Source organism: Pygocentrus nattereri, chromosome 20 (genome assembly GCF_015220715.1).
Source record: "Pygocentrus nattereri isolate fPygNat1 chromosome 20, fPygNat1.pri, whole genome shotgun sequence".
In the NCBI taxonomy this organism is placed as follows: domain Eukaryota; kingdom Metazoa; phylum Chordata; class Actinopteri; order Characiformes; family Serrasalmidae; genus Pygocentrus; species Pygocentrus nattereri.
Genome location: NC_051230.1, coordinates 10,548,632 through 10,576,153, shown reverse-complemented (window position 1 = coordinate 10,576,153; position 27,522 = coordinate 10,548,632). Strand labels below are relative to the sequence as shown.

The following is a 27,522-nucleotide window of genomic DNA, read 5'->3' as shown; positions in this document are numbered from 1 at the left end:
TGCTTGGTTACATAAGAAAAGAAATAAAAGGAACAGATAACCTTTGTTGAACGACTGAAAAACAGTGAAACGACTGAGACGCTTTCAAATAGAACAGTGTTCAGTGTTGTCGTTGCATTGGATCAAGTTTTTGTTTTTGTTTGGATTGAATAGTTTATGTTCAGAATTAATAAATGATGCAACCAGTAGAAATACTGAAATCATTCTTTGCTTTGCATTAATTATTAAGTTGTTAAATCCTACAGGCCACTTTAATCACCCAGATAGCTTGAACTTTTATGGAGTTATTCTTGATCTCTCAAAGCTTACAGCCCACTTGCAGTTTTTTCCCCATCACATTCCCCCATGCAGGATCTCTCTACTGGTCGCATGTGGGAGTTTCTATGTTGTTTCTGTATGGAAATGAAAGAAAAGGATCAACAAAAGACTCATTGAAAGTCATTTGATACACCAACACATTCTTCAGCTTTCTGCCATGCAAGAGACCATCTGTTGGTGTCTTTATAAAATATGATATATCATAGTATCATATAATACAGGAAATCCTGACATTAGCTCCTCCTCACTGTTTAAAAGGGTTTTTTTTTTATCTGATGTGCATCTGACATACCAGTCTACTTTTGCCTGATTGGCTAGATGTGATGCAGTGTCCCCTCTCATTGTCTAAAGTTGACATCTTCTGAACTCTTTGGCCACACAGCAAGGCTGCACAGCTCTCCATAGAAATGAACAGGATGCGGCGCAGCAAAGTTGCAAGTGAACTCCTACCACTAGGGACAGTAGTTAAAGTTTTGGTAAAAATTCAAATGTGTTTTTTTTTCTCTAAACATAGTCAGTTAGCCAAAGCCTGAGGCTAATTTCACTAAGAACTAATGGATGCATGCCTGACCCGCCTCCCTACCCACCACTTCACCACAGTGGCTGTGTTTACATGCAAAGTTTTTTGCCAATCTGAATAAATACATTCCAATTATAGATTCTCTACTCAACAATCTGATGGAAATCTCTGTTTACCTGCTCACTGTAAGTAATCCTTGTAAAAATTCTGCCTTGTGTGGAGAACCACTTAGTATAGATGTTACCGTGACAACAAGCATCACGTGAGTACAGTCGAAGTGAGAAGAGCAGCAGTGAGCAGTGCTTGTGCTTTTAATTACTTTAAAATGATGGCAAAAAGGGGCAAGAGCAAATCGTCATGTTCTGAGACACAAGCTGGATGTCTGTCCGTCCCAACGTTTTAGCTGTGGCCAATCCCACTGACTTTGTTACACAGCGCTGCTAAGCTGAGGTGCAGACTAGCTTGACACGTTTCCTTTGTTGCAAGATGATGTCATCTCGTAACACAGTCCTTATTGCCCACCTACTGGCAAGCTTGGCATGCCATCACAGGCTCATTGGGAAGCAGGGTTTAAAGACACAGGAGCTCTAATAGAGCACTTCAGACAGATGGTATAGATGCACATTATGAGAAAAATAATGTTTTGTAACATTGAAGCATGAAAATCTATTCTAATAGACCTCAAAAACAAAATTATAAAGGCAGAAAATGAGCATGATAGGTCCTCTTTAAGTAAGCTCTCAGATAATGGGCAGATATGAAATATTAACATATTTATATCTTATGCTTTGTGTATTATGGAGTGAATTGTATCTGAAACTGACTTCATGGCTGTGAATCTACATACAACAGAATTCTTTACACAAAGTTGTTATCAGCATTAGAATCTCAGTTGATATCATGCAGGTATTAAAAAATCCTATTTTTTTTTGTCGTGTTTAAAAGGCTGCACTTGACTCCGCTTGTGTGGTTTAAACTGAGTTCATTGCTAAATTAAGATTCTGACTTGCGATTCACTCCTGCCCTGATTAACAAGATAAATGCACTTGTGCCTCACAGAATACCAAGTGAATCCGGAAGCAGACACTAATGTGAGTCGATGATGAGGCTGAAATAGTGAGAGTCTCCATTTTTCACAGTGATCGGTATTGCTCGTGACAGCTGCCGCTGTGGCCTTGCTATTTCAGGGTCCGAGATTATTATTAGATGTTCTTTTTCCTCTCTGTAGGAGGAGTTTGGTTGGGTGAACTTGTACTCTTATTGTACTGGAATTTGTAGGTTACACACAGATCATTTCACACAGATTATCACTGTGCATTCATGTGTTATTAGAATTGACTAAGGTTAATAATGTACCCCACTGTGCAAAAAAAGAGTCAACATTAGTTTTTTCCAGTTAAAAGGGCCATTAAGTACAAGTTATTCGTTTTTTAGTGTTGGGAATGGGAAAAAGTAAACATATTTAGCAGAAATTTAGCATATTTTGCACAGAATCTTGTTTAGTGTGTCAGCACTTTGCCTTTATTACAGATTTAATAAAGACTTGCTTTCAGTTTTTGAAAGAAATCTGCAGGAATATTTTTCCACATCTGCAAAGTTCAGTGTTAGAAGTTTGTTGCCTTTTCTGCTTCTTATGATCCATATAATCCCAAGTACATTCAGTGGGTTTAAGGTCAGTCCGTCATTCAGAGAACACCAGCAGCTTCTTTGTTCAATTTGCACATTTTCCTCTTTTCAGCTTCTTGATAGCTACACATCATTTCTGACCCACATCATTGAGTCGTCTTCTCACAGTGGAAGGATGGACAGAAACATCTATGGATCTTTTCAGATCTGAAGCTAGAGTGGAGCTTGATTTTCTCTCTAAGTGCTGTTTGTTTGATGGGGACAGTTGTGGTGGTCTGCCAGCTCTTGCACGGTTCTTATGAATCCCATTTTCTCAATGGCTTTCAGTTTTTTGAACTTTTGGAAACTTCTGTTATTCCTCTTGCGCTCCTTTCACTTTTCCTTCTCCAAGTGGATTATCATGTATCTAATCTTCTCAGAAATATTTCCTGAAAAATGAATAACTTGAAAACTGTTTTGAAGGAACATTAAATAAATGAAGGGTGGTCTCTGACTTTGCCTGTATGTGAAGGACATTTCACAGAAGGGGAATAAGGATTCATACACTTCATTGTTTACCATCCCTTATGGCATGCTGTGCTGTAGCTTTAGTTTTTCGCTAAATTAAAGTGTTCTAGCATTAAGCAGCACTGATCATATTTCATATTAAAGTGTTTGATGTTGATATATTCAGTTCATCAAGAAAAATCCTTTTCCCTTTTTGCCGTATCTTAGCAACACGGTCATGTTTTAGGACCTTCCAGAGTTCTATTTTTCAAGGTCTGCTGTGGATAGTGAAGATTTGTATAATTCACCCTTTCTTTCTTTTTCTCTTTATCAGTTTCGTTTGATTCAGATAACTTGGCAACACCTTTGGTCCCCTATGACTGCTCAGTCATAGGTAGGCCAATTGAATGGAACAGCAAACAGTCTATTATGTCCTTTTGTTCTGATAAAGTTAAATATTTGCTGGAAGTGAATGTTAACACCGCTACTGGCAAACATCCCCAAGAGAACTACGTGTAATTCATGCCAGGTATGAACAGATGAGGTCATTATAAATTTATTTCATTATGTGGACATAGTTTATTTGATTTTGGATCACTGGTTCTATTTGTCATCGTTTTTTGAGAAAGCACTTTGGCATTTCAGGTTGAGCTGAAACTCCCTGAAACGACTATAAGAGGCCTTCAGCTTTGCCCTCTTTGCCTTCTGTCTGGTTTGTGTGTCCCAGTCTCTCTTCCTCAGCTGGTCCACAGATTTCTGTTTTAGGACAAAACCTCCTGGAGGAAACGGCTACATACTAGGATCCGACCGATATGAAGACTGTTGAACAGTATTGATAAATAGTTCCGGTAACTGGTGGACATGGCGATATTTACTGTTATCGTGATAAATGACATTTATATTACACTATTCTTTTCTGAGCATATCGTCAATATCATTGGTATTTAAAGAGCACTGACCCGCTGCATTTTTCATAACAAAGAGAGCATAAATAGACCTGTTTAATTGGATTTAGTACAGTGCAGTATGTGAGGCGTATCAATAAAAATCATTCAGAAAACTAAAACTTGTGGAGAAAATGTCTTAAGTTGTAGTGATATATTTTTGCCGTATCACACACCTTTACTTAATTCTGACCAATATAATTTTATATGGTTAAAAATTAAACAGACTCCAGTAGTTGCAGTTTACTGGCTGTTATGATTGTCCATGAATTGTCCAATATGACAGTCCTTAATTTGTCACATTTCTTGAACTGAATAGCAGAAAATGATGAGGTTTGTAGGGCAGTGTTGGTGTATTGATGGAGATTGATGGCGATTGTTGAGGAATGTTGATATTTTGGTGAAGAATGATGTGTTTATTGGGTCTCTGAGTGGATAATTCCAAAGGTGATGAAAGTTTTCAAAGAGAACTCTTGTCAGGACATGTCTTCTGTGAATTCCAAAAAAATGAAAAGTGAATTCCATGCAGTTATAATTGATGTTTGTAGAGGGGCAAGCCTCTAACACCTCTTCCTTCCAATTTGCAACTAATAAATTCCTATTTCTACCTTCCGATTCCCATGACAGAGTTTTCAGAATGTCCACTGCCATCCCATCTCCTCGCTGTTCACTCCAGACCCTCCCTCAGTCAGTCTCCCCTCATACTACCACCATATGCTGAAAGCACAGTTAAAACTTGCAGACTACTATTGTCGTCATACCTTCATCAGAATAATGTTGACTTTCTATTTGACACCTAAATATCAAGCCAGACCTTCTTTCTGAGCCTCTGTGTGTGACGTAAGATGTATGACAGAGTGACTTGCAGAAGTGCACATAGGCCATATTTTAGCGTGTTTTTCTTCATGCAACTTCTTTCAGTTTTTAACAAAAACTTACATAGTGCAGCTTTCGCATAGGAGTTGATTTTAGGTGCGGTTAAGCAGGAAAAGTATCAAATTTTGGGGGAAATACTGGCCCACCAGAACTGCTCTACAGAGGCAGAGAAACAAGCATTATACTAAGAAATGAGCAGATCAGAGATGTTTATTCATTAAATATAAAACAAGCCAATACATTTTGATGCTTTGTTAGACTTTTGGCTGATGTTGACCTGTAAAAATGTAAAAATTGGCCAATACTTTTGGTCAACCTGATACATCGACTGAACCCTTCTTTATATCACCATATCATCATATCAGCACACAAGTCAGTCACCGCTCTGCTCTCACCGGGGGCGTTATAATGTTAAAAGTAGGTCTGAGACCTCCATTGGATCTCATTCCTCTTCCCTCACTCAAAGATGAAGGAGGTTGCTAGGCGACTGTTAATTGAGGGGAATGCGAGCAGGTTCCCAGGGGCAGAATGGAAGCGAGTGAGCAAGTGGTGGAACTGAAGAAGAAAGGACGAAAAGGGGACGGACACTCCATCCTGTCTGCCTTCTCGGCTCTTCTACCTGTTCCACGGCACCGAAAACTGTTAGTCACACACAGCTCGAGTGTGAGATTACATCTCAGCTTGAATGAACAGCATGCCACGCATCACTGCTCCGCTAAATGAACCTTTGTTATTCAGCGACAGTGAATACCAGAGGAAGTGCATTCTTAGGAGGCAGAAGAAGTGTGCAGTCTGTAAATGGTGTATTACATCTGATCGCGAAGGGCCACAAATACCTATCCATCTCTATATTGTGTTTACAGCCTTTTCCAATCTTGGGATGTGTAACAGAATTTCTGGGCCGTTAACAACATCCCAGTCAGTTGCTCTGTCCACAGTGGTATATGGACCATCGCATATTTATTGTACCCTGTAAGATGACCACATATTACGATTTTGTCAGTGGCATTCCGATTGGCTATCCATAATACTGCCTTTCCGAGCGTGTTATATAAGCTGGATTGTTTTCTAAAATTAAGCTTTTGATGAAGTTAACAAATGTGATCCTGCTGTTTGCAGGAACCACTTTGTTTTATGTGGGTCTGGTTTTGTTGTAGCATTGCATTGGCTGCCCCTACGTTTTGCATATCGGTCAAATCTCCTCTTCCTGGCAGTTCCTGGCTGTGTTGCGCCACCAAACCTAACAGATCCGTTTCACTAGGCTATACTTACGCTAAATTGATAAATATCACCTTGTCGTGGGTGATGCAGATACCTAAAACCTTTATGCATTTTAAAACAAGTTCAGATGATTAACGTATTCTAATATATTGTCATATTCTTACTGTCCAAAAAAAGTATCTCCAAAATGGCAACTTTACAAGAGATTAATGTGCATTAATGTAATGAGATTTTATTCCAAGCAAATTTAAAGCATTTCTATTAATCCATTCGTTTTTTCACACAATGTAAAGGGCAGCTACTGTGTAGAAATGTAGAAAAAATACTGTACATGCATGTGTATTTGTTTTTCAGGGTTTTTTTTTCTTCACATGCCATTTTGTAAGCACATTTACTGTAAGATTTTATTATAGTAATTTTACACATAGAGAAATTAGACATGACAAATATTGTAAATTTTGCATATTTGGCAGAGCTCTTGTCCAGAGGGGGTTACAGGTATAGCATTAGAACACATGAGGACCCTTATTTGTGCAGCAGTTCCATTCCTGCCTGAGCAGGGAATCAAACCTGTGTGTGAGGTGGTGGTTTTGTCCACTGTTCTTCATTTCAGTGAGTTAAAGAAAAATGAAAATGGTCATTACTATATGCTCCTCAGTGTGCACACAAGCAGTAATGTGTTGCTATGGTTTTGGTTGTGATTATTCCCTGTAATCCCAATATCTGACTGAAATGGGAAATGTAATTATTCTTATCAGAAAATATATCAACCCTCTAATATGTAGTGCACCTCTGCTGGCCCTTTTAATGGAATGATTTATTGGAAAGCTCATCAGTTATTAAAGATTAGAAGCAGGCTGGACGGCCTTGCAGAATGTGCTTGCTGTGTTTCTTTCTTCTAGCCAAGCTAGCACGGCTGGGTCACCTTGAGCTTCAGCTGAGCTAGGGCCAGATATGTACGCCTTCAACTCCATCCAAACCACTCTGGCCTGGGCTGAGAGAGCCAGGCAAATGGGGCAGGATGACCCATGATGACATGCATGTGTGTGTAACTGGATATTAGGCTTAAGAGCTTTTACCTCTCAAGATCTGCTCTCGAAACTCCAAAAGAGCTCAATCACTTGCTTTTAACTGTAGCTGATGTGCTAGAAATATAATATAACGTAACATACTTCAAGACATTTCCACGATACACAATTTGTATCATGGTATTTGTTTTTTTTTGAGGTTTGCCAACCGGTTGGAACATACAAAATGCCATTCACAGGTGCAAGTCAGGGGTTAATATTGATAGTTTAATGCTAATTATTTATTTCCCTCTGCTGCTTACACATCAGCAGTAGCTTTACCATCTGGCAGTGCAACCTTTACTCACACCTCCAAGTATTTTGTTACAGCAATAGGCTTTTTGCTTCCACCAATGACAGTAATCATACCTGGGTATCACAATTATTAAGGAGCCCAAAAATTTCTTTCATTTGTTTTTCAATAAAAGTGTTTGATGTAAACATCGTCAAAGTTTCAAAGCATACTGTTTACAGTCCATACAGTCCTCCTATGGAAACTAAACTGGAAAAAACAGTTTGTGATGTCCTTTAAACCCACACATTTACATGATCTGCATATTCAGCTTACAGTAATTTAGCCCTGCCCATTCACTTTAAAGTTATGAGGAGCGTTTCAGCACAGACTGCTTTTTAAGTAAAACACATTGCAGGACGGCCAATCAGAGCAGAGGTCATTTAAATATATCAGGTTTATAAGCACTGTAATGAAAACAGCCAGTTTGGTTCTAAGGATTAAAAAAGAGGCTGGAAATTGATCTTGTAAAAATGAATTCTTCCACCTACAGCATGATTAAGATTCAAAAAACAGTGCCAAATATAAGAAAGGCTATGAACGAGTATACAGTGACTGTTTTAAACTCTCAGTTTGTGACAACTTTTTAAGAAAGAGCTGCATGACCTTTTTTCAATCTTGGTGATTGAATTATGTGGAATTTGGGGAAAATAATTGGAATCCCCTTTAAAAAAGTAGCATAATAGGCCGATATCCTGCTAGGTACTTCTTGCTTTGCATACTAACTATACACTGGATTATTGCAGGCCCTCTATAATTGGTCTAAACCTGTGCAGTTGATCAGTGTTCTACACTCTGAAAAATATGGTTCTTCAAGGGTTCTTTAGTAAAGAAAATAGTTGTATAAAGAACCATGAATCCTTATTATTAAAATGATTCTCCAGAATGATGGTGCTATGTAGAACCTTTTTGAAAGGGGTTCTATTATAGCACCCACAACGGTGCTTCTATTGTTAAAATGGCAAACATGTGACGATAGAAGAACCCTTTTCAAAAAGGTTCTGTATAGATTTCTATATACACTATATACATTTTATAGCACATTCACCATTAATCTCAAGAACGCTTTCATGATTGAGTGAAGGTTCTCTGAATGTTCATGATTCTTCATAAAAACCATTTTCTTTAATAATGAGCCTTTTAAAGAACCATATATTTTAGGAGTGTTATAAGTACAGACGTTACCAGTGATATAATACTCTGTCATTCACATCACATGTGATCACAACAACAATGAGATATAAGATATATGATGATATTGCTCACCTAGACTTAACCACATTGAGAACAACTGATTTAAGATTTCAGTACACGTCTAGGTGCAAATACAGAGCCAGTGTTGTAGAACATTTCTTTAAGCAGGGATGGATGTGGCCTTCATGTGAAGAAATGCCGTTGCACTGCATCATAAGATGGCTTCCCATCTCTGGGGTGTGTGTGTGGTGGGAGATGCGCTGGTCTTTACTAATGAGATCATGTCATGTGCCTAACAGCTGAGGAACTGGTAGAGTGCAGGTCTGTTCTAGGGCTGTGCAGTATGGACAAAAAACTGGTGCTATGATTATCACTGTGTGTTGCAGTTGTTTAATGTTCTGTTACACATGTATTCTATTTTTTCCCTGATACTGAAAGACGAACTTGTATGCAACGCTTCTCTGACTTTTGCACAGTACTTTTGCTGGACTGCATGATTTAACTGGATTTATCAAAGCACTCAGACTCATCTGGAACTGTGACTAGTCAAGAAATTCGTTTGCACCAAAAAAACAATTGCATGTTGCAGCCTTATGTGATATCAGTGCCGCAAAGGCCAATATCACGATAACAGGTAACAGATGATATATAGTGCAGCAGTAGTCTGAGGCTGTGCTCTCAGTGCCGTTCCTCTCTTTCCAGCATTGAAGGGAAACGGTGTGGAAGCCCCCCGTAACTGCAGTTCAGTCTTTTAGCCATTTCAGCACAGACACTTGGTGTAGTTTGTAAGCTGTGCTGTGAATTGACCTGATTTTTGTTCTACATGAATAAAATATCATGTTAATACAAGTGCTGTCAGTTTATTTATTTTAGCAATAATTCAGTTGATGCCATGTGTTTTATTTAACTGATGAACTCCAGTTCAAAGAGCTGTATTTTTCAGTGTAGTAACTTAGTTACCCTTTATTAATCCACCTCCGGATTTAACCCATCTGTTCAGAGAACCACCCACATATATGCCAGTTAATCCGCGCACACACACACACACTAGGGGGCAGTGAGCACACTTGCCCAGAGTTGTGGGCAGCTCTACCCACAGTGATCAGGGATAGGGGAGCAGTTGGGGGTTAGGTGTTATGCTCAAGGCACCAGTCATGTCCTGTCAGCTGTCATGTTCAGACCTGCAACCTCTGTCACAAGGCTGGTTCCCTATCCTCCAGCCCACAAATGCCCCCAGTAAATCCCAGACTTTAGAGAGTAATTTTTCAAAATTCTTACACAATTCAACCATTAAAGTCATTCAGAGGCTGTTTATGTTGCTTTTTCATTAAGACTAATATGGGTAAAATTAACTCCTTTCTTATTTTCTTAGTGCCTCATTCAAAAAAGTCTGGGCTAAACTTTACCCTGAATGGACAAAGCTGAACTGCTTTGGGCTGAATAGGAAGATATATGTAATTGAGTCAGTTTTGTGACATCACAAAAGCAATTAATTCAGAACAGGCTCTTTGTGGCTTGGTCTTCACATATGTACTGTATGAACTCGGCAGTGAACAGTATCTTGTTTACATACTACAACTTTTTAATTTTTAAAACAGGCAAGGTAAAATCAGTTTTCCATGAAATGTGTCCTTTAATTTTCAACTTTAAGTTTGTGGCTGATGCTTCCTCTGCCTAGCTCCGAGTAGCTTGGGAAATGTGCATATTATACGTTGTGGTAGGCGCAGTGCTGTTTGAACCGGCTTGAACTCGCTTCCGGTAATTTCTGAGTGGGCAATATGATTCACAGTGCTTTGTAAAAGAGCTTATTATCATGTTGTATAATCTCAAATATGTAAATGTATTGTCAGTGTCCGATCAAAATTGTTTTTTTCTTTATGGCATTTGAAAACACCATCTGCACATTATGTGATTATTTATGAAGAATGGACCACAAAAAATCCATGATAAAATTTCATTGCATTAACATACAGTTAACTGAAGAATGTTGGGGTTTTTTTGGCTTATAAAGTTACCTTTTCAGAGATAAAAGATTTTGTTACAGCAACTATATAGTCCTGTTAATTATAATCACAGTTAGTTAACCTGTGCTTAAGAGGAAAATCGTTATAGACAATATGATTTTGCAGCTTATAGAAAAGTCCATCTTGATTTTTGTAAGTCGGTCACTGTCTTGCCTATTTTATGCCAGTTTGTCCCAAAGACACCCTCCTCCTCCTCCAGTTCAGTCAGATGCTGCACCCTGGTGACTCACATCTGATGATGTCACACTCTCCCGGTTGCCATGGCAGTTGTTATGGCAACTGCAGCCAAGGTTTCAGAAGCTGAGAGCCATTCACAGGTGCAAGTCAGGGGTTAATATTGATAGTTTAATGCTAATTATTTATTTCCCTCTGCTGCTTACACATCAGCAGTAGCTTTACCATCTGGCAGTGCAACCTTTACTCACACCTCCAAGTATTTTGTTACAGCAATAGGCTTTTTGCTTCCACCAATGACAGTAATCATACCTGGGTATCACAATTATTAAAGAGCCCAAAAATTTCTTTCATTTGTTTTTCAATAAAAGTGTTTGATGTAAACATCGTCAAAGTTTCAAAGCATACTGTTTACAGTCCATACAGTCCTCCTATGGAAACTAAACTGGAAAAAACAGTTTGTGATGTCCTTTAAACCCACACATTTACATGATCTGCATATTCAGCTTACAGTAATTTTAGTAAAGTTATGAGGAGCGTTTCAGCACAGACTGCTTTTTAAGTAAAGCATATTGCAGGACGGCCAATCAGAGCAGATGTCATTTAAATATATCAGGTTTATAAGCACTGTAACAAAAACAGCCTGTTTGGTTCTAAGGATTAAAAAGAGGCTGGAAATTGATCTTGTAAAAATGAATTCTTCCACCTACAGCATGATTAATATTTACTCACAATTTTTCAGTCATGTTCAAGTCAGGAGGCAAATGTTCCATTTTAACTTCATCAGTAAAAATAAGTCATTTCTGAAATGTCTCTGGCTTGTCTCTATTGTTTTGCATACTTCACTCCGGTGACTTTTGTAATGAGGCTGCAGGTAAGGTTTTCATTCTTCCATGTAAATCATGTTTGTGCAGGCATTACTGCACAGTAGAACAGTGCACCACCATGCCTGCATTAACTAAACCTTGTTGACATACAGGGTTTTTGCTTTGCCTTTCTGGCCAACATATAGGCTGTTCTGGCTGAGAGTTTTCTTAATGACATTTCGCACATTTCAAATTGTGAGATGGAAGCACTTTGATGTCTTTTTATAGCCATCCTCTGCTTTTTGAGTCTTGGCGCATTTTGAAGAGTCAGAGAACTGTCTTCACCCAACAGTTCTCAATGACAGTTCTGCACCTGCTTGACCTGTCTTAACTAATCAATTATAATTAAGTTTTTAATTTTGTTGGTCAATCACAAATAATGTAAGTGTATTAACATTTGCAGAACAGAGAGATTTCAGAGGCTGCATGCCGTTCATGGTTGTGAAGGGTTAATGTTATTAGTTTAGTTAATGCAAAAGCTACATCTTGCCACCATCTTTATTTGCATCTTCAAGCTCCAAAGCATAAGCTGCATCTGACAGGCCTTTGTTCGACTTCTGCTCAGTGCAGAAGTGAAGAAATGCATTAGCATTTGGAGCTAGCACACCAGCTGGCCGTGGTCATCTCTCTCCCCCACACCTCCCCAGCATGGAGCTGCTAGCTAGCTGCTTGGTGTTAGTTTGTTGTGTTGCTCTTGGTGCGACATGATATTTCAAACGAAGGTGTTTTTTAGCACCAGCCTGCTGTCTTATCTCCACTCCCACCTGCTGACCCACATCTCTCCTCGGAGGCCGTGACCGCCACAAAAGCGACATCACTGCCCCGTTTTCATAGATCACTCCTGACAGCTGCCTCCTCGGCAGAACAACAGCAGCAGTGGCTCACGCAGCGCAGCAGGGAGTTAATGTCACAGCCCGACTTGTGTGACCTTCAGAGAGATGTTATGTAGCAGAAAAGTCTAGTGGCACCGTGGAAATGACCCTGGCTTCTAGTGCAATAAAAATGCCCAGCACAGAGAAGTCAGTGCTATCTGAGCACACTGTTTTAGATCTGAACCTTTAAGAGTCGAGAGTTATTTTCATTTTGTATATGTGTGCTTACTTTTTGTATAGTTACTTGTTTACATAGTGATTGCTTACTTATGTAACGAATGAAACTCCTATTCAAACCAGATTGTGTTTCAACAGATTTGAGTGCATGTTTCTGTTTGATGTCAAAACTTTCTCCTAACCACAAAACAAGACTGAACATTCCTCAGTAACTTTTTATCAATTTAAAATAATAATAAAACCCTCTTCTACATAGTTTTAGTAGAAACTTTAAAATCTGCTTTTTTGAAAGATTGTTTACCCTTGTTAAAACGTGTCGTCCCACTTTATATTGTGTCGCTAATAAATGTGTAGTTAGACATGAATAACATATGCAATGACAATGTAACTACTGAAGATTTAGTCAGATGAATTACAGGAGTACAGCCAGTGTAATTACACATATGTATCAACTTCAGTTTTGCCTCATGATACAGTACAGATCCTTTCCAACAATAAAAGGCAGTGTTTTACATAGCATTACATTTATGTACATAACTGTGCGTAAACAAGGCAACCTAATCAGATCACATTGATTAATACCATTCATTATTACACTGTACCTATATAACAACTACACAGGAGCGTTCCTGTAGTGTAGTGTTAAAATTACACTTTACACTTTTACACAAGTGGACAGTTCCTGTGTAGTTGGTATGTAAGTACTGTGTAATAATGGGGTGGTAATATAGACATTGCTTTGGACACATTTATGCTATATATGTTACATGTTAAGATAAGTGGACATCTGCTGTACTGTCAGATTACAGAGTGATTAAAAGTGGAAACTGGTTACAGCACTAGCAACATAAATGCTAGCTACATTTTAGGAAAACTGGCAGATATAGTGTAAGTAATGTCTTAATGTAAGTTATTAAATACTTTTACTGCGGAATAAAAACTTCTGAAAACAACCTCTGTTAGAGTCTGATTACAAATGTAATTATATTTGTTATTACCCTTGTGTAAATACATAAGAGAGAATTGGCTGTTACTATTAAGATACACTTGTGTAATTACATGAGGCAAAACTGAACCTGATACCCATGTAATTACATAAGGTGTTCTCCATCTGTAACATTGCCTTAATCATTAGTAGTTATATTGTTATTGTATATGTTGTTCACATGTAAGTACACAGTTATTAGAGACACTTAATATAAAGTGAGACCCTAAATGCAATGCAAATAAATGAGTGAAAATAATGAAACAAAATGTTAGGAGAGATATATTGTTTATATTACTTTTGGGTCATTTCTTTGGGTCCTTTCCTCATGAAATTTACACACAATGTAAAGAGCAACAGGCTTTTTCAAATTATGTCAAAAACTGAAAAAATGACAAAAATGGAGATTAGGTTTTCTGCCAACAGTCGCAATATAGGGTAATTATATATTTAATTATATATTGAAAAATGTAATTGTTATTTTATTTGATTTTAGGATCTCCAGCACCTCCTTCAAATATTTAATGTAGACATTTCAAGAAAAATCATTATATTCTAGAACAACTTGGAATGTATAACAGCAAAATGTGCAGAAGTAGCACTCTGACATGTTTGCCCTTTTACTTAAAACTACTATGTAGTTGCTCACAGCATCAGAAACTGTAATAAAAGTGACACCAACAGTGTTTTTCAATCACTCACTACTACTGTGATTGTTCACCTCTCATAAGAACTACTGGCTAAAGACATTCATTATTAAATGCTCACACAATAGAAGCTGTTTAGTTTTGGGAATCCCATGTATGAGAGAACGTACTTTGCTCAAAAGCTTCATTAACGCATTTGTTAGTTGTAAGAGCGAACGTTATGATGAAAGCTCAGACTGAACTGCAAGTCTAATCCACCTTTTACACTCTAAGGGCAGTAATGGATAACTAAAATGTTGTGCACATGATTCTGGTATATAAATCACAAATAAAAATGCTATGAAAATGTATAATTCCTCGTAATTACTGTTGATGATGGAATAATGTTAGTGATAAAAATGACTACTGTAGTAAAAAAGTAGTCAGTTAACTACCAAATAGTGGCTTATTTAGACTTAATAAGACATTACAAGTGCTCTGGATAATGTCTAATTGATGCTTAATAACTGCGTAATACCCACCACTGGATTAAAGCTTACTAAGCACATAAAAATGCTCTGAAAAATGTTTAATTCACCCTAGTTATTGCTTAATAATGTAGTAATAAGCAGCCAGTTAATTACCAACTCCTTGCTTCTTAAGTATTAAGAAGCACATAACAACTGCATTATAATGTCCCCCTATAGTGAAGTGCCAACCCCCCACCTTTTTTTGTAATGCTGGCACTATTTTCCTGTCAGAGCCACCAGTAGTCAGTGTTCTGGGACTCGATCATTTACAAATTAAGGACAAAATAAATATAAATGTTACAGTGACTTTAAATACAGTAAAACCAGTATGCACTGTAAACCGCATGTATTACTGCAAAGCTTGCTGCTGTGTTTTTTCTTGTTCCAACTGCAACACAAGTGTGCTGGGTCTCTCTAAAACATGACCTGACTTTAATGAACTGAGTTCCAGCTCGGGGCCATTTAGACTTGCTCAGTCAGCCTGATTAATCAGTAGCCTATTTATCTGTTTTCCACTTTTTAAATATCATTTAATCATCGTCTTGTATAACTTTCTTTTGTCCAGTGTGAGAGCGAGCTAAATTGCTGCGTCATGTGTTTTGCTCCCCAGGGTTTTGTGTTTTATGAATCTTTCAGATCATAGTGACTCAAGTCAGAGTTTCATCGTTTACTGTAATAGAAGCTTACAGTAATAGTATATTACCCGCCGGCTGTATTCCTCTTCTGCTTTCCGGGAACAGCATATGTTGGAGGAGCTGTAAAAATTCATTGCATCGTAGAGCGTAGTTAGTAGGCCTAAAGCTGCTCAAGAAGCTCAATTGATTTCTCCTGTCTGATTTTATTACTTAATAAATAGAGCATATAACGTTTGCTTACTTAAGATGCTAAAGCCATGTGGGCCATTGTACTCTGAGGCTGTTTGCTCATCAGATGTTTGGTTGACTGACTGACAGCTGAAAGCTGTATTTATATGGACCTCTGTGTGTGTTTTTCAGCCGTAGGTCAGTGCCCCCGCAGCTTGGACTGTGCCCGAGAGGGCCGCCATTTTTGCCAGCCCGGCTCGACCCTCTGCGGCCCCTGCCTGGCTCCACTCGTGGAGAACAAGAAAGGGAAATGTGTGGTCAGGAGACGGAACCACTTCAGTGAGTATCCTCTAAAGCCAGTGTCTGCAGCCAAGAGGAAGACAGAGGAGGTGTCCCTGTCACACTAATTGTTCTAATCAGCAAAGTGCAGTGAGTCGGCCTGTAATGGGGGTTAGTAAGAAGTGGTGTCTGGGTACTGCTGTTATAGACCTCAGCGTTAGTCAGTAAATCTACACTGCAGATATTACTTTGTATTCTGTTTTATAGATAGAGCTCATAAATATGTATTAAGTTGTGGTTGCACAGCATTACTGTCATATGAAAACAGAGTGTAGGAGAATGAAGTATATCCTTAAAGACGGTTTTGATGAGGAAGTGCAGGTGTGGTGAACATGTCACTGTTCTGCCTTTATTTTGCAGTTTTTTTTTCCCCCTGTAAATATTTAATCACGTAAAGGAATAGGGAGAAAATAAATCCTATTTACACAATTTAGACAAAATTTGGAGAAATTTATACAGAAGAAATGTCAAAAACACTAGTAGAAGTGACTCTGTGCCTCAATTTCGACAGACTTTTGTTTGTTTTTACAGATAACAGGATATTGTACAGCACCAGAAATCACAAATCACCATGATAGTATAAAGAATCTTATATCTTTACATCATTTGAAAATCAAAGCTGTCATTTACATTTCATTATGAACGCACCAACAGAAATGGACCAAGATTACTTGGAAAAAATCTCTTTACATAAACATTATTTACATTTATGGAAGTTATTTGTTTCTGGATTTCTGTCTAAGCGTTGGGCCTCCATGGCCAAAAAAGCAGGAGAGCTCAAGTGGCCTCCCCCTCTTTTGGTGGGCAGTATGGCTATTCTCCACAGTCACTAAGCACAGTGGTCACTAACATATTTAGACCTTTTTGTTAGCTGATGTAACAGAATTGGTGGTTAATGCTCTCCTCAAGTGTGTTGAGTTCTCCACTGGTGTTGCTTTAGTAGTTTAAATGGATACAGCGGTGCTTCATGTGTTTGGGTGGTAGCCTTCACTTTCCCAGCATTGTGTGTTAGGGGGAGACCTGACTAACATGTGGAATTGGCAGTTATTCAATTTTGGAGAAAATTGGGTCAAAAATGAAAGCTTTTTTCCTATAAACTTCCCATTTCAGGGATTAGATTTTGTTATGATACAGACTAGTCAGCTTATATATTGCTGCTGTCCAAAAAATACTTTAAAGGTAACTTTAAAGGAGAAAAATAGAAATTCTTTACATTCAATGTAACTAATGTAGTGAGATTTTTTCAAAGCAGTTTTGGAGCATTTCTATTGGTTCTGTCATCATAAAATTTTGATACAATGTTAAAGAGCTGCTGTGCTCAAACGCTGTAAAAAAAATGGAAATATTTTTTTGGACAGTGATAATATTTAGTAGTGGGCGTGACTAAACACATCACAAATGTGAAATATTAATAAAGCTATACACATTGTTCTGTTATTTATTTATTTTATTTGTTTAATAATGTGCTCTATATTAATACTTTTATTTATTTATTTATTTAATAATAATACTGCTGCTACTAATAGTAATATCTTTATTTAGGGAGCACTTTTTATACCAGTGACAGACAGGTGATGTTTTTCAATAATAGACAAGACAATGACAGATCAAGTAAAAAAGAAATACAAAAGAGACATAGCATATTATTTGAAAGCTAAGTTAAAGCAATATGTTTTCAAATGTTTTTTAAATGCGTGAACTGAGCTTGACTGTCTAATAAAAGGTGTAATTGAGTTCCACAGTTTAGAAATGTAAGAACTGAGAGAGTCTCTCCGTGTTTTCTGTATTTTAATGGAAGGTATTTGTAGGAGGCCACTATCTGCAGATCTAAGATCACATGTTGGAACATAGACAGACATTCTGTGATACAGGCGGTGTTTTAAGGTCATTTAGAGCGTTTGGAAAAGCTATAGGAGCATGAAGAGTTTCTCCCCCTCATGCAGCAGAGGTATAGAGTAGACACATTTTGACGTACATGTAGAAGTTCTAGTTGCTGGGACAAAATTGATCCATCATCTTGGTTGTCACCATGCCAACACCAAAAAAAAACAAAAAACTGTGATGAGTGGAATGAGTTCATGTTGCTTATGAATGTTTGGAAAAATTTAACAGAGGGTGAAAAAATAATGTTGCATTTTTAGCATCAGAAAAATTCGCTTTGCAAAATGTTCAGTTGCACACATGCTCCAGTTAATTTATTGATGTCCGGATAAAATGCAGAAATTAAAAGCAATCTGTGGGTAAGGGCCTTGAACTGTACTGAAATGCAGACTGTAGCCTCTAGAAGCAGGACTGAACACACTGGACACAGGCAGGCCAGAGCAGCCAATTTTGAAACCTTCTGGTTATTTTTCTTTAAATATGCCAAATGACAACTGGTCGACTAACTTTTCTATGATAAATAGATGGTCATACATCCGCTGCACTGTAAAAAAAAAAATAAAGGTTCATAGTTTGCTGCTGGCTCGAACATTTATTTGGTATAGAACCTTGGCCTGTGGGGGTTCTTTAAACTTCATGAAAGTTCTTTACAATCACGCATCTCATTTACAAAAATAATTCTTTAAATAACTATGCATTGAAAGATTATTTATGGAGCCAACAGTAGTTCTTTTGTGGCATCAGTCCAAAGAACCCTTTGTTCTTAAGAGTGAGCTGGTGTAGGACTGTGAACCAGTAGGCAGTGAACATGTGGATGACAAGTGTATGCTGATCTAGCACTCAACATTTGTGGAATGTTCCTTCCAGTAAAGTGTAAAATAGTGGGATCATCGTCACTTTCATTATCATCATCCTCCTCCTCATGAGCCACATCGCAGTCATGCACAACAGTCACCATTGTTATTATAGCCGCATGCTTTTAGATCTGACTAAGCCAAGTGATTCACTTTTTCTACAATTCAGCATCAAGCCACACGGCTGCGGAGCGTCTTTATCCTCGGTGAGGGGAAATTGTCTCACTAACAGCAATTTCATTTCTTGGTCCCTTTGTGTGATTTCACATCTGATACACAGTCCTATTAAGAGCAATTTAGCCATATAATGGGGACTTTGGAGAGCGCAGAATGACGGACATTTGAGTCAGAGCTGAGAGACAATTAAGGCCAATAGTCCTGGGGTCCGTTATTCACTCTCCACATTTTTTGGGCTTGAGTGGAATCAATCCTGAAATCCACTGAAGTGACCACCCACTCATATATACTGCCTCATGTCTGCCCTCTAACACAGCAGCATGTTGTCACTGTAATAACAAAACCTTGTACTTTCTAATACTGTAGATTTTAAGGAGAAGGGAAAATGTTCTTGACTTTAGTGTATGTTAATGTGACAAGATGGACCATTTATACCCCTTTATCATGAAACGTTTACAAGATGAAGGGCAGATGCCATTTTCAAGATGTTTCAAAAACTGAAACCCAGAAAATAAATGGGTCATCCTCCATTTCAAGGGGAAACCATGTCAGCCAGATTGCAGGGCTTAAAAAGATGCTTAAAATATTAGGCATAGCTCCAAATGTCGGTATTTACATTTACTCAATATTATATAACACTTTCCCTTATGAGTCTCTGATTTTCCTTTTATTTTATCCTGTTTCATAGTCGCTCTGCATCTGTAAAACAGCTCATCAAAATCAATTTTCAACCATTTTTACTATAAAACAATATTTTTAAGAGGTTTAATATAGGAATATGTACTGCATTTAAATCTGTCTTTTATTTTTAAAATCCTTTTTTTGGTCACTGGTGTTGTATTTTACATTTTAACATATTTCAACTCTTACTAAACTGCTTCTTTGAGTCAAGGCTCATCAGAGAGGAAGATCTCAAGGCATGAGAAGGCGAGTCAGACTTAAATTATTTATTAGCTTTAATTATTCTTATTAACTTTAATATTTAATTAATTTATTAGGTTTTGTTTATTGGGCAGCTCATAACTTCACTGTGTCACCAGTGTTATGTACATTAATGGCTGTGTAGTCAAATGTTGTCAAAATAATGCCAAATATATTTTTTTAACTTATTTTAAATAACACAAGGTCACCTGATTACCGATGAATCAGCCAATTTACAAAATTTTCAGTTTTGACTAGAATGTCACTGGAGTTACATTCACTGGTGTTACACCATATTCATAACACCAGTGAGGCTAAAATAGGTTTGGAGTTAAGCTCTAATTTTTGCATATATGATCATAGGAGATGGTAATGGACATATTAAGATTAATTCGTTTTGGGATGAAAAAATGTGATTTTTTAAAAATGTATCCGCCTGAATCCCCATTCCAAATGGAGAAAGACCCACATAAATAATCTACCATTCTCTCCTTCACACAGCCTTTTTGCTTATTCACGTTCCTGTTCTCTCCTTCATGCTCTCTTTATCTTTCATCTTTCCTTCCCTCACTCCTTCCCCTGCCCACTCTCACATCCTTGCTAGTCTCTCTCTCTCTCTCTCTATCTCTCTCTCTCTCACCCTCACCCCCGCGGTAGTGAGGGGGCAACAGGAGGAGAGGGAGAGAGAAAGAGGGGGAATAGATGAAATGCAGCTTTTGCGCTCTGCATGCTGCAGTGGCTGGGATGACGAGTGATTTGCAGAGGGAAATCACGACTATATGCAAACCGCCTGCTCTCTACTGCTCTGCCTTTAACCCCAGCTCTCCTTCATCATGCACTGCTTCTCAAATGTTTGGGGACATCTTGCTCTTTTTTAGAAATTTTCTAAGTAAAATTTATTGTTTATTACTTTCCAGTCGGCCACACAAAGGTGCTATTTATTGGTTATCATGATTAGGACAGACAACTATATTTGCATCTCTAACAGCTTTTCTGTTGAGGTGCTGAAATGTTTAGTATCACGTACATGACTATCACAGTGACAATGTGGTAAATACTGTGGATTTTTTCCCTTTTTTATTTGGAGAGAGACGACAAGATAGAGCTTTACTCATGCAGCTGCAGCTGATGCTTACTCTGCTGTCTCTACTGTCTCATGCTGGATAAACTTTCTGAAAATAAGCTGAGCATCAACCGATCAGATTGTTAAAGATTGGCAAGAAATGCTTGTGTCATGCCTATAGTCCAGCTAGTGGGAGATTGTTACAGTGGTTGAAAAGTGGGTGGGAGTGGGAGAGAGTGGCATTGAAAACAAAAAGGTTTTTTTTTTTATATTAAATATTAAGCCGCATCAGGGCACAGAACTAGCCTACAACTTTACCAGCATGCCCAGAGCTCCATGCACAAGGTAGACACCCAAAGTGGTCAGTAGTAGATGAGAAATTTGGTCTCACTTTATTTGGATGGTCAACTATAGTCCACTATAGATTATCTATAGATGTTCAAATTGTTAACAAACTATCTGTTAAAACTTTAGGGTAAGGATTGGAACCTGGTTTAGAGTTAAAGAAAATTGTGGTCAGTTTAGTAGACATTTAGTTGAATGTTGTAGGATCTAAAGTGGACTATCCAAATAAATTGTTAGCCAGTTTGTTTTTTTCTCATAATTGTTAACACTTTGAGTTGGTCCATGTATCCTGAAATTTTAAAGCAATATATCACCTATGTATGTATATATATGTGTGTATATATATATATATATATATATATATATATATATATATATATATATATATATATATATATATATATATATATATATATATATATGTGTGTATGTGTGTATGTGTGTGTGTGTGTGTATGTATGTATGTATGTATGTATGTACTCACCGGCCACTTAGGTACACCTTGCTAGTAAAAGGTTGGACCCCTTTTTGCCTTCAGAACTGCTTCAATTCTTCGTGGCAGACTTTCAACAAGGTGTTGGAAACATTCCTCAGAGATTTTTGTCCATATTGACATGATAGCATCACGCAGTTGCTGCGGATTTGTCGGCTGCACATCTGTGATGTGAATCTCCCGTTCCACCACATCCCGAAGGTGCTCTATTGGAATGAGATCTGGTGACTGTGGAGGCCGTTGGAGTACAGTGAACTCATTGTCATGTTAAAGAAACCTGTTTGAGATGATATGAGCTTTGTGACATGGTGCATTATCCTGCTGGAAGTAGCCATCAGAAGATGGGTACACTGTGGTCATAAAGGGCTGTGGTCATAAAGTAGATCAGCAGTTTCTGAAATACTCAGACCAGCCCGTCTGGCACCAACAACCACGCCACGTTCAAAGTCACTTAAATCACCTTTCTTCCCCGTTCTGATGCTCGGTCTGCACTTCAGTAAGTTGTCTTGACCACCTCTACATGCCTCAATGCATTGTCGCAGCCATGTGATTGGCTGATTAGCTATTTGTGTTAACAAGCAACTGAACAGCTGTACCTAATAAAGTGGCTGGGGAGTGTGTGTGTGTGTGTGTGTGTGTGTGTGTGTGTGTATATATATATATATATATATATATATATATATATTTGGTGATTTATTTTTCTACATCATTTCAACACATGACTTGTCCTTTGCATTGTGTGAACATTTCATGATGAATGGATCAATAGAAATGCTCTAAAATGACTTGGAATAAAATCTCTTTACATTGGCTTGCATTAAAAAGAGTGTTTTTGCCTTCTCCTGTAAAGTTACTATTTGGACAGTGATTATATATACAAACAAAAGAACATACTGAAGACAGCAGTTGGGTCAGTTGTTCCTTCAGTTTTAGCAAAGAAAAATGTCAGGATCTTTTTTTTAATGACTATTTTAGGTTACAGCAAATCGATGAACATGCTTGTTTTCATTGAAAACATTTTGAAAAAGCATGATGTAGCCCAGTCAAGCCAGACATGTAACTACTATCAGGGAAACTGGTGAAGTAATTGCTCAACATTTGTCAGGAATTGGCCTTTTGACTGACATGAAAGCCAACCAGTCACAGATGCTTGTTTTTGAGCGATATGTAGGGACAGATGATAGTCAAAACAGGGCGGCAAGAATAGACCCATGTGAAATAAAGTGCTTTGTGGAAGCAAACATGTAAATATTATCCCATTTACTAGCCACTAAAGAAAACTACCCAGTAACACACAAAAAGCACAAACCTTTTTTCAGCTCTTGCTCTGAAAGCAACTACTACTGCTTCCCACTAGACTGTTGAAAAATGGTGTACAGAAGTGCAAACACACAGCAGTACAGACAGCCAATCAGAGTGCAGTTGAAAAAAATCAGACAATTGTGGCCTTTTTAGTGTACAGTACGCATTAGATGGTCTGTGTACCTCTGTGGATGGAGCATCTGAGGCTATTCACAATACCCATCATCAAGCTCGTGCACGAGAGCAGAGGAGTTTGGGCCGTACCCCGCCTTCTGAAATATAGCGTAATATCGGAAGTGCAGAGCCAGGACTGGGCAGTGCCAGGGATTTCGACATATAATCAATACAAATCAGCCAGCAGAGGTAATAAACCCTGCAGCAGTACACATTCATTTCCCCCTCCATCTCTACCTCTCCTTTCTGCTGGTCTTCTCTCCATCTTCTGCCGTCTGTGAAGGTCTTCTCTGCTTTTCAGCCCTGCAGATCTCTGACTATCAGCTGGTTCGTGATCCTCACACATGTTCTCGGATTGTATGGCTCATCCTCTTTGTCAGATTGACACTGAAAATATTCAGTGTTTATTGTTTTTGTGAAAGATGTTAAGAAGCTTGTTTATGAGGCTGATTGGCAAAGTAAGAGTGTACGCTTGTGTTAACACTGGGATTAATGAGGAAATATAAATGCTGGCTGTGGTAATTGTCATTCAGAAAAGAGAAATGGACTTGAGCTCCACGTGCCTGATTTAATGAACAGTCTTGGTAATTGAAAAGAGAAAAAGGTGGAAAAACACACTCAGTTTCAGTGTGTTTAGTTTAATTGACAATTAAACAAAGCATACTGAGATTGAGGGGTTCATTTTCTGCAGATGCTGAGCTTATAGCTGATTGGCTGATCTTTGGCCTTTGCCTTATACACCAGTTTAAACACTCTGAATATGTGGATCCAGTTACATCACATTGAACCTCTGACCTCACAATGGGCTAATTTGATCATGAACATGAGAGGGAGTGTGTTATCACGAAATAACATCAAGGCTGTGATTTGGTCGCATGAGCTGAGATCATCAGAGCTGTGATGTTATAGTGATAACACGCGACCTCTAGTGTTCTGTTGCTTTTATACAACGGTTAAATAACTAAGGTAAGAAATGAATAATCTGGGCCATGAACGCGGTGTTTCATATGTTTTAATGTTCGCAGTTCCTTCCTCCAAATTCTAGTTCCTAAACAAGCAACTTGTTGCTACTTCAGAGTAACGAGCTCTGTCCACTCACTGGAAAACCAGCAGTTCGTTCTCCAGCTCCTTACACTAAATTGAGAAACTGTCGTCACCACTGAGCAGCTTTTTCTATTTTTAATTGCAGCAGTTTTATGGCTCAGTCCGATTTGGTCAGACTCTGATGAAACTACACGTTTGGCAAATGGTATTGGGTTCTTTTCTGGCTGATTCCAGGTTGTTTAGCTGTTCTTCTTTCACAGCTGCCGACTGAAAAGCTGCTCAGTGGTGATTATAGTTTGGGAATTTAGTGTTGTCTCATCTTCAGAGTCTGACCAAATCTTAAAAGTATCCATTTTCAACGTTCAAATGGCTTGAGAGTCTCCTACACAACATAACTAGCATAACAGTTAGAACGCTTATCAACCAATCAGCTTGCATGGCCTGAACTAACTGCTGTATAATAGGTAACGATGCAGTGCATTATAAAATCACAGATCTTGCCATGATTTGGTGCAATTAGAGTAGCGTGTAAGTCAATCTACTTATTAAATTTCCACTCAAAACTGCCATTAAATACAAGTTATTTATTTTTCAGCATGAAGAGACCGAAAGCAGAAAACACGGATTTAACTGATTTTTTCAGTATTTTTTCAGTAAGTTCACTTTTTGTCTTTTATTACAGCTTCCATTTTTTTCAGGAGTCTTGCTTTCAAGCCTTGCAGGGATGCTTTTCTACACCTCCAAAGTTCAGTCTTAGAAGTTTGTTGAACTTTCTGCTTCTCGCAATACAAGTAATCACAACACATTCAGTGATGTTGAGGTCTGGACTCTGAGGTGGTCAGTCTATTGCTCTGAGAACACCAGCAGCTTCTTTGTTTTATTTGCAAATTAGCTTTTCTCAATTTCTTCTTGACACACACATACTTTCAGACCCATAGCAATGTTGAGTTGTCTTCTCACAGTGGAAGGATGGACAGACGCATCTGTGGAGCTTAGTCTGGTTTTTCATAGCATGATTCATTATATGAATACACAGTTGTGGCTTTACTTACACAGATTTGAAATATATATAGATGCAACAACACAATACACCAAGATTTTTTTTACTTTTAAGTTTTACATTTGACAAAAGCCAGACAGTTATATTATAGCCAAAATACTAATGCATACTTTGTGTTCTTACCTTTCAGAATCAGTGCAGTTGAATGGCGGCTGCAGAGCTGCACATTCCTCAAACCTTACATGTAGCACTATCCTTCCAGCAGTGTGTACACATAGATAGCTAATCAGATATATTAGAGTTCAGGCAAAGAGAGTTTGGAGACATAGAGTGAATGAGTGATCAGCCCTTAAGCCTAGTGACAGATTTGGATTCCTGTCTGGTTTTCTTCTAATTAGCATTGTCCAGAGTTTTCTTTCTATTTTTAATTGTTTGGTGGTGTGATTAGAGTCATTGACTGCCTCTGGCCAGCCTGTTGTGGATATTGAATGAAAGGTTTCAACCAGTCTCTCAGGCGTGACTAGGAACTGAATTAATATCACTCGCTGAATCCTGTTAAATAAAGACCAAGGTCCATTTAAACACTCATCAGTAATGTTATCCAGTTGAAAGCCTTGTCGCATTTGGTCAGATCTACAAATATACAAAAAACTATCTGGTGAAACTCAGCAGCAGTGTTAGGTGTGGAATTATTACTGTATTCCATATGCTGTAAAGGGATGTTTGAACAAAGCCACTCTTGGTTCCCTGAAGAACATTGGGCCTCATTCACCAATAACTTCCTAAATTTTTTCTTAAATTTGTTCCTGAGAAAGGTCCTAAGAAAAAGTCATGACTTGTTCTTAAACCACAGAATTGTTGGCATCTGTGTGCTCCTGAGTTTGTGTAGATTCTGCTCTTACCTAAGAACAAATCCCAAATAAAACACTAGTGAATCAGAATCAGAATCAAGCTTTATTGGCCAGGTGTGCTTACACATACAAGGAATTTGATTTTGGTTACAGTATCAGACAAATATTTACATGTAGTGAATAGAATAAAATAAAAATATAATATACACTATATATAAAATAAAATACAAGAAAAAATCAGATAATATATGCATTCCTACCATCACCCACTCATATACACACACACACAGTCATACCTGTAACCTTTACATTGTGCAAAGTATGAGTCTATAAAAGAATCTGCACCGAATGATTTTAAGTAGAAATGTCTTCTTAAGAATCATTGGTGAATGAGGCCCAAAGGCTTAAAGAACCGAACTGTCAAATAATATAAAGGATCTTTACCATTTTAAGGTTTCTTTCTAGAACTTTTATATCTGGAGGTTCTTTAAAGGTTCTTCATGATTGCATGTCTCATTGACAAGAATAGTTTGGTAAAGAACCATCCAATTAAAACATGTTGAGAAGGTAGAGAACCTGTACGTTATGTGGAGGCTCTTTAAACTTTAAAAAGGTTCTTCACACTCATACATCTCATTTACAAGAATAGTTTGGTAAAGAACCATCCAATTAAAACATTCTCAAGGGAATGACATTGCTCCAAAATGGTTCTCCTAAGAGACTCCAAAGAACCCTTTATAGAGCCTTTCTGTTGTGTTTAGATTCTCATGTTAGCTACAGACAGGGTGAGCATCTACAGTGGACCATCAATACAAAGTGCTACCAAAACTTTCCTTGTCATGCTTCTGAAAATAGACGGAGGAAAAAACAACAATCAGATAAACTCACTGCTGCTTACAGATGGAACTTTCCAGGTTTGAGCATGGAACATTCTGGAACATTCCGGGGCTGATAGCTATCTCCCATTTAGCACATTCACTGCATCCTCCGGTTCATTCCGTCCACTTGTTTCATCTTCAGGGTGGCCCCCACACCCCCACACCCCCTCGGCTTTTCCATCTGTTGCCATGGTGATGGGTTTCATTCATGAATTTGATGAGGCTCCGCCCACCTCCAGCCTGCTTGCGTGTCCAACTCCCACGTCGACAGAGCAGCACTGCAGGACAGCCATGCTGACCCATCCACCCACACATAGACTGCGGCGTGCCGGCGTGGCACACACATCAGCTCACACACACACACATCCACATTGCAGCACTCACTTCCACACACACACTGACACACAGCAGATCATTCCTCATATGAGCATGCATTTAATGCAGATACATGTTTTAGGGCATTGTACAGCTTCAATGCAATATTGTGCTGCTGTCTTTCATTCTGTCTAATGTACACCTGTCACTGTTGATTATATTAGTAATCAGGTTATCTACTGATTTAAAAAACAAAACAAATTGACTAAAAAATCCTAAAATAC

General features: G+C 38.1%; 1 protein-coding gene across 1 annotated transcript in view; it reads left to right on the top strand.

The window, feature by feature from the left end:
• The window catches only part of npdc1b (neural proliferation, differentiation and control, 1b), a 48,555-nt gene that overhangs the window by 10,487 nt on the left and 10,546 nt on the right, over positions 1-27,522 (top strand). Inside the window, exon 2 of the mRNA XM_017691238.2 lies at positions 15,794-15,940. Coding sequence (XP_017546727.1) covers positions 15,794-15,940 — 147 coding nt within the window. The remainder of the gene's footprint in view (positions 1-15,793; positions 15,941-27,522) is intronic.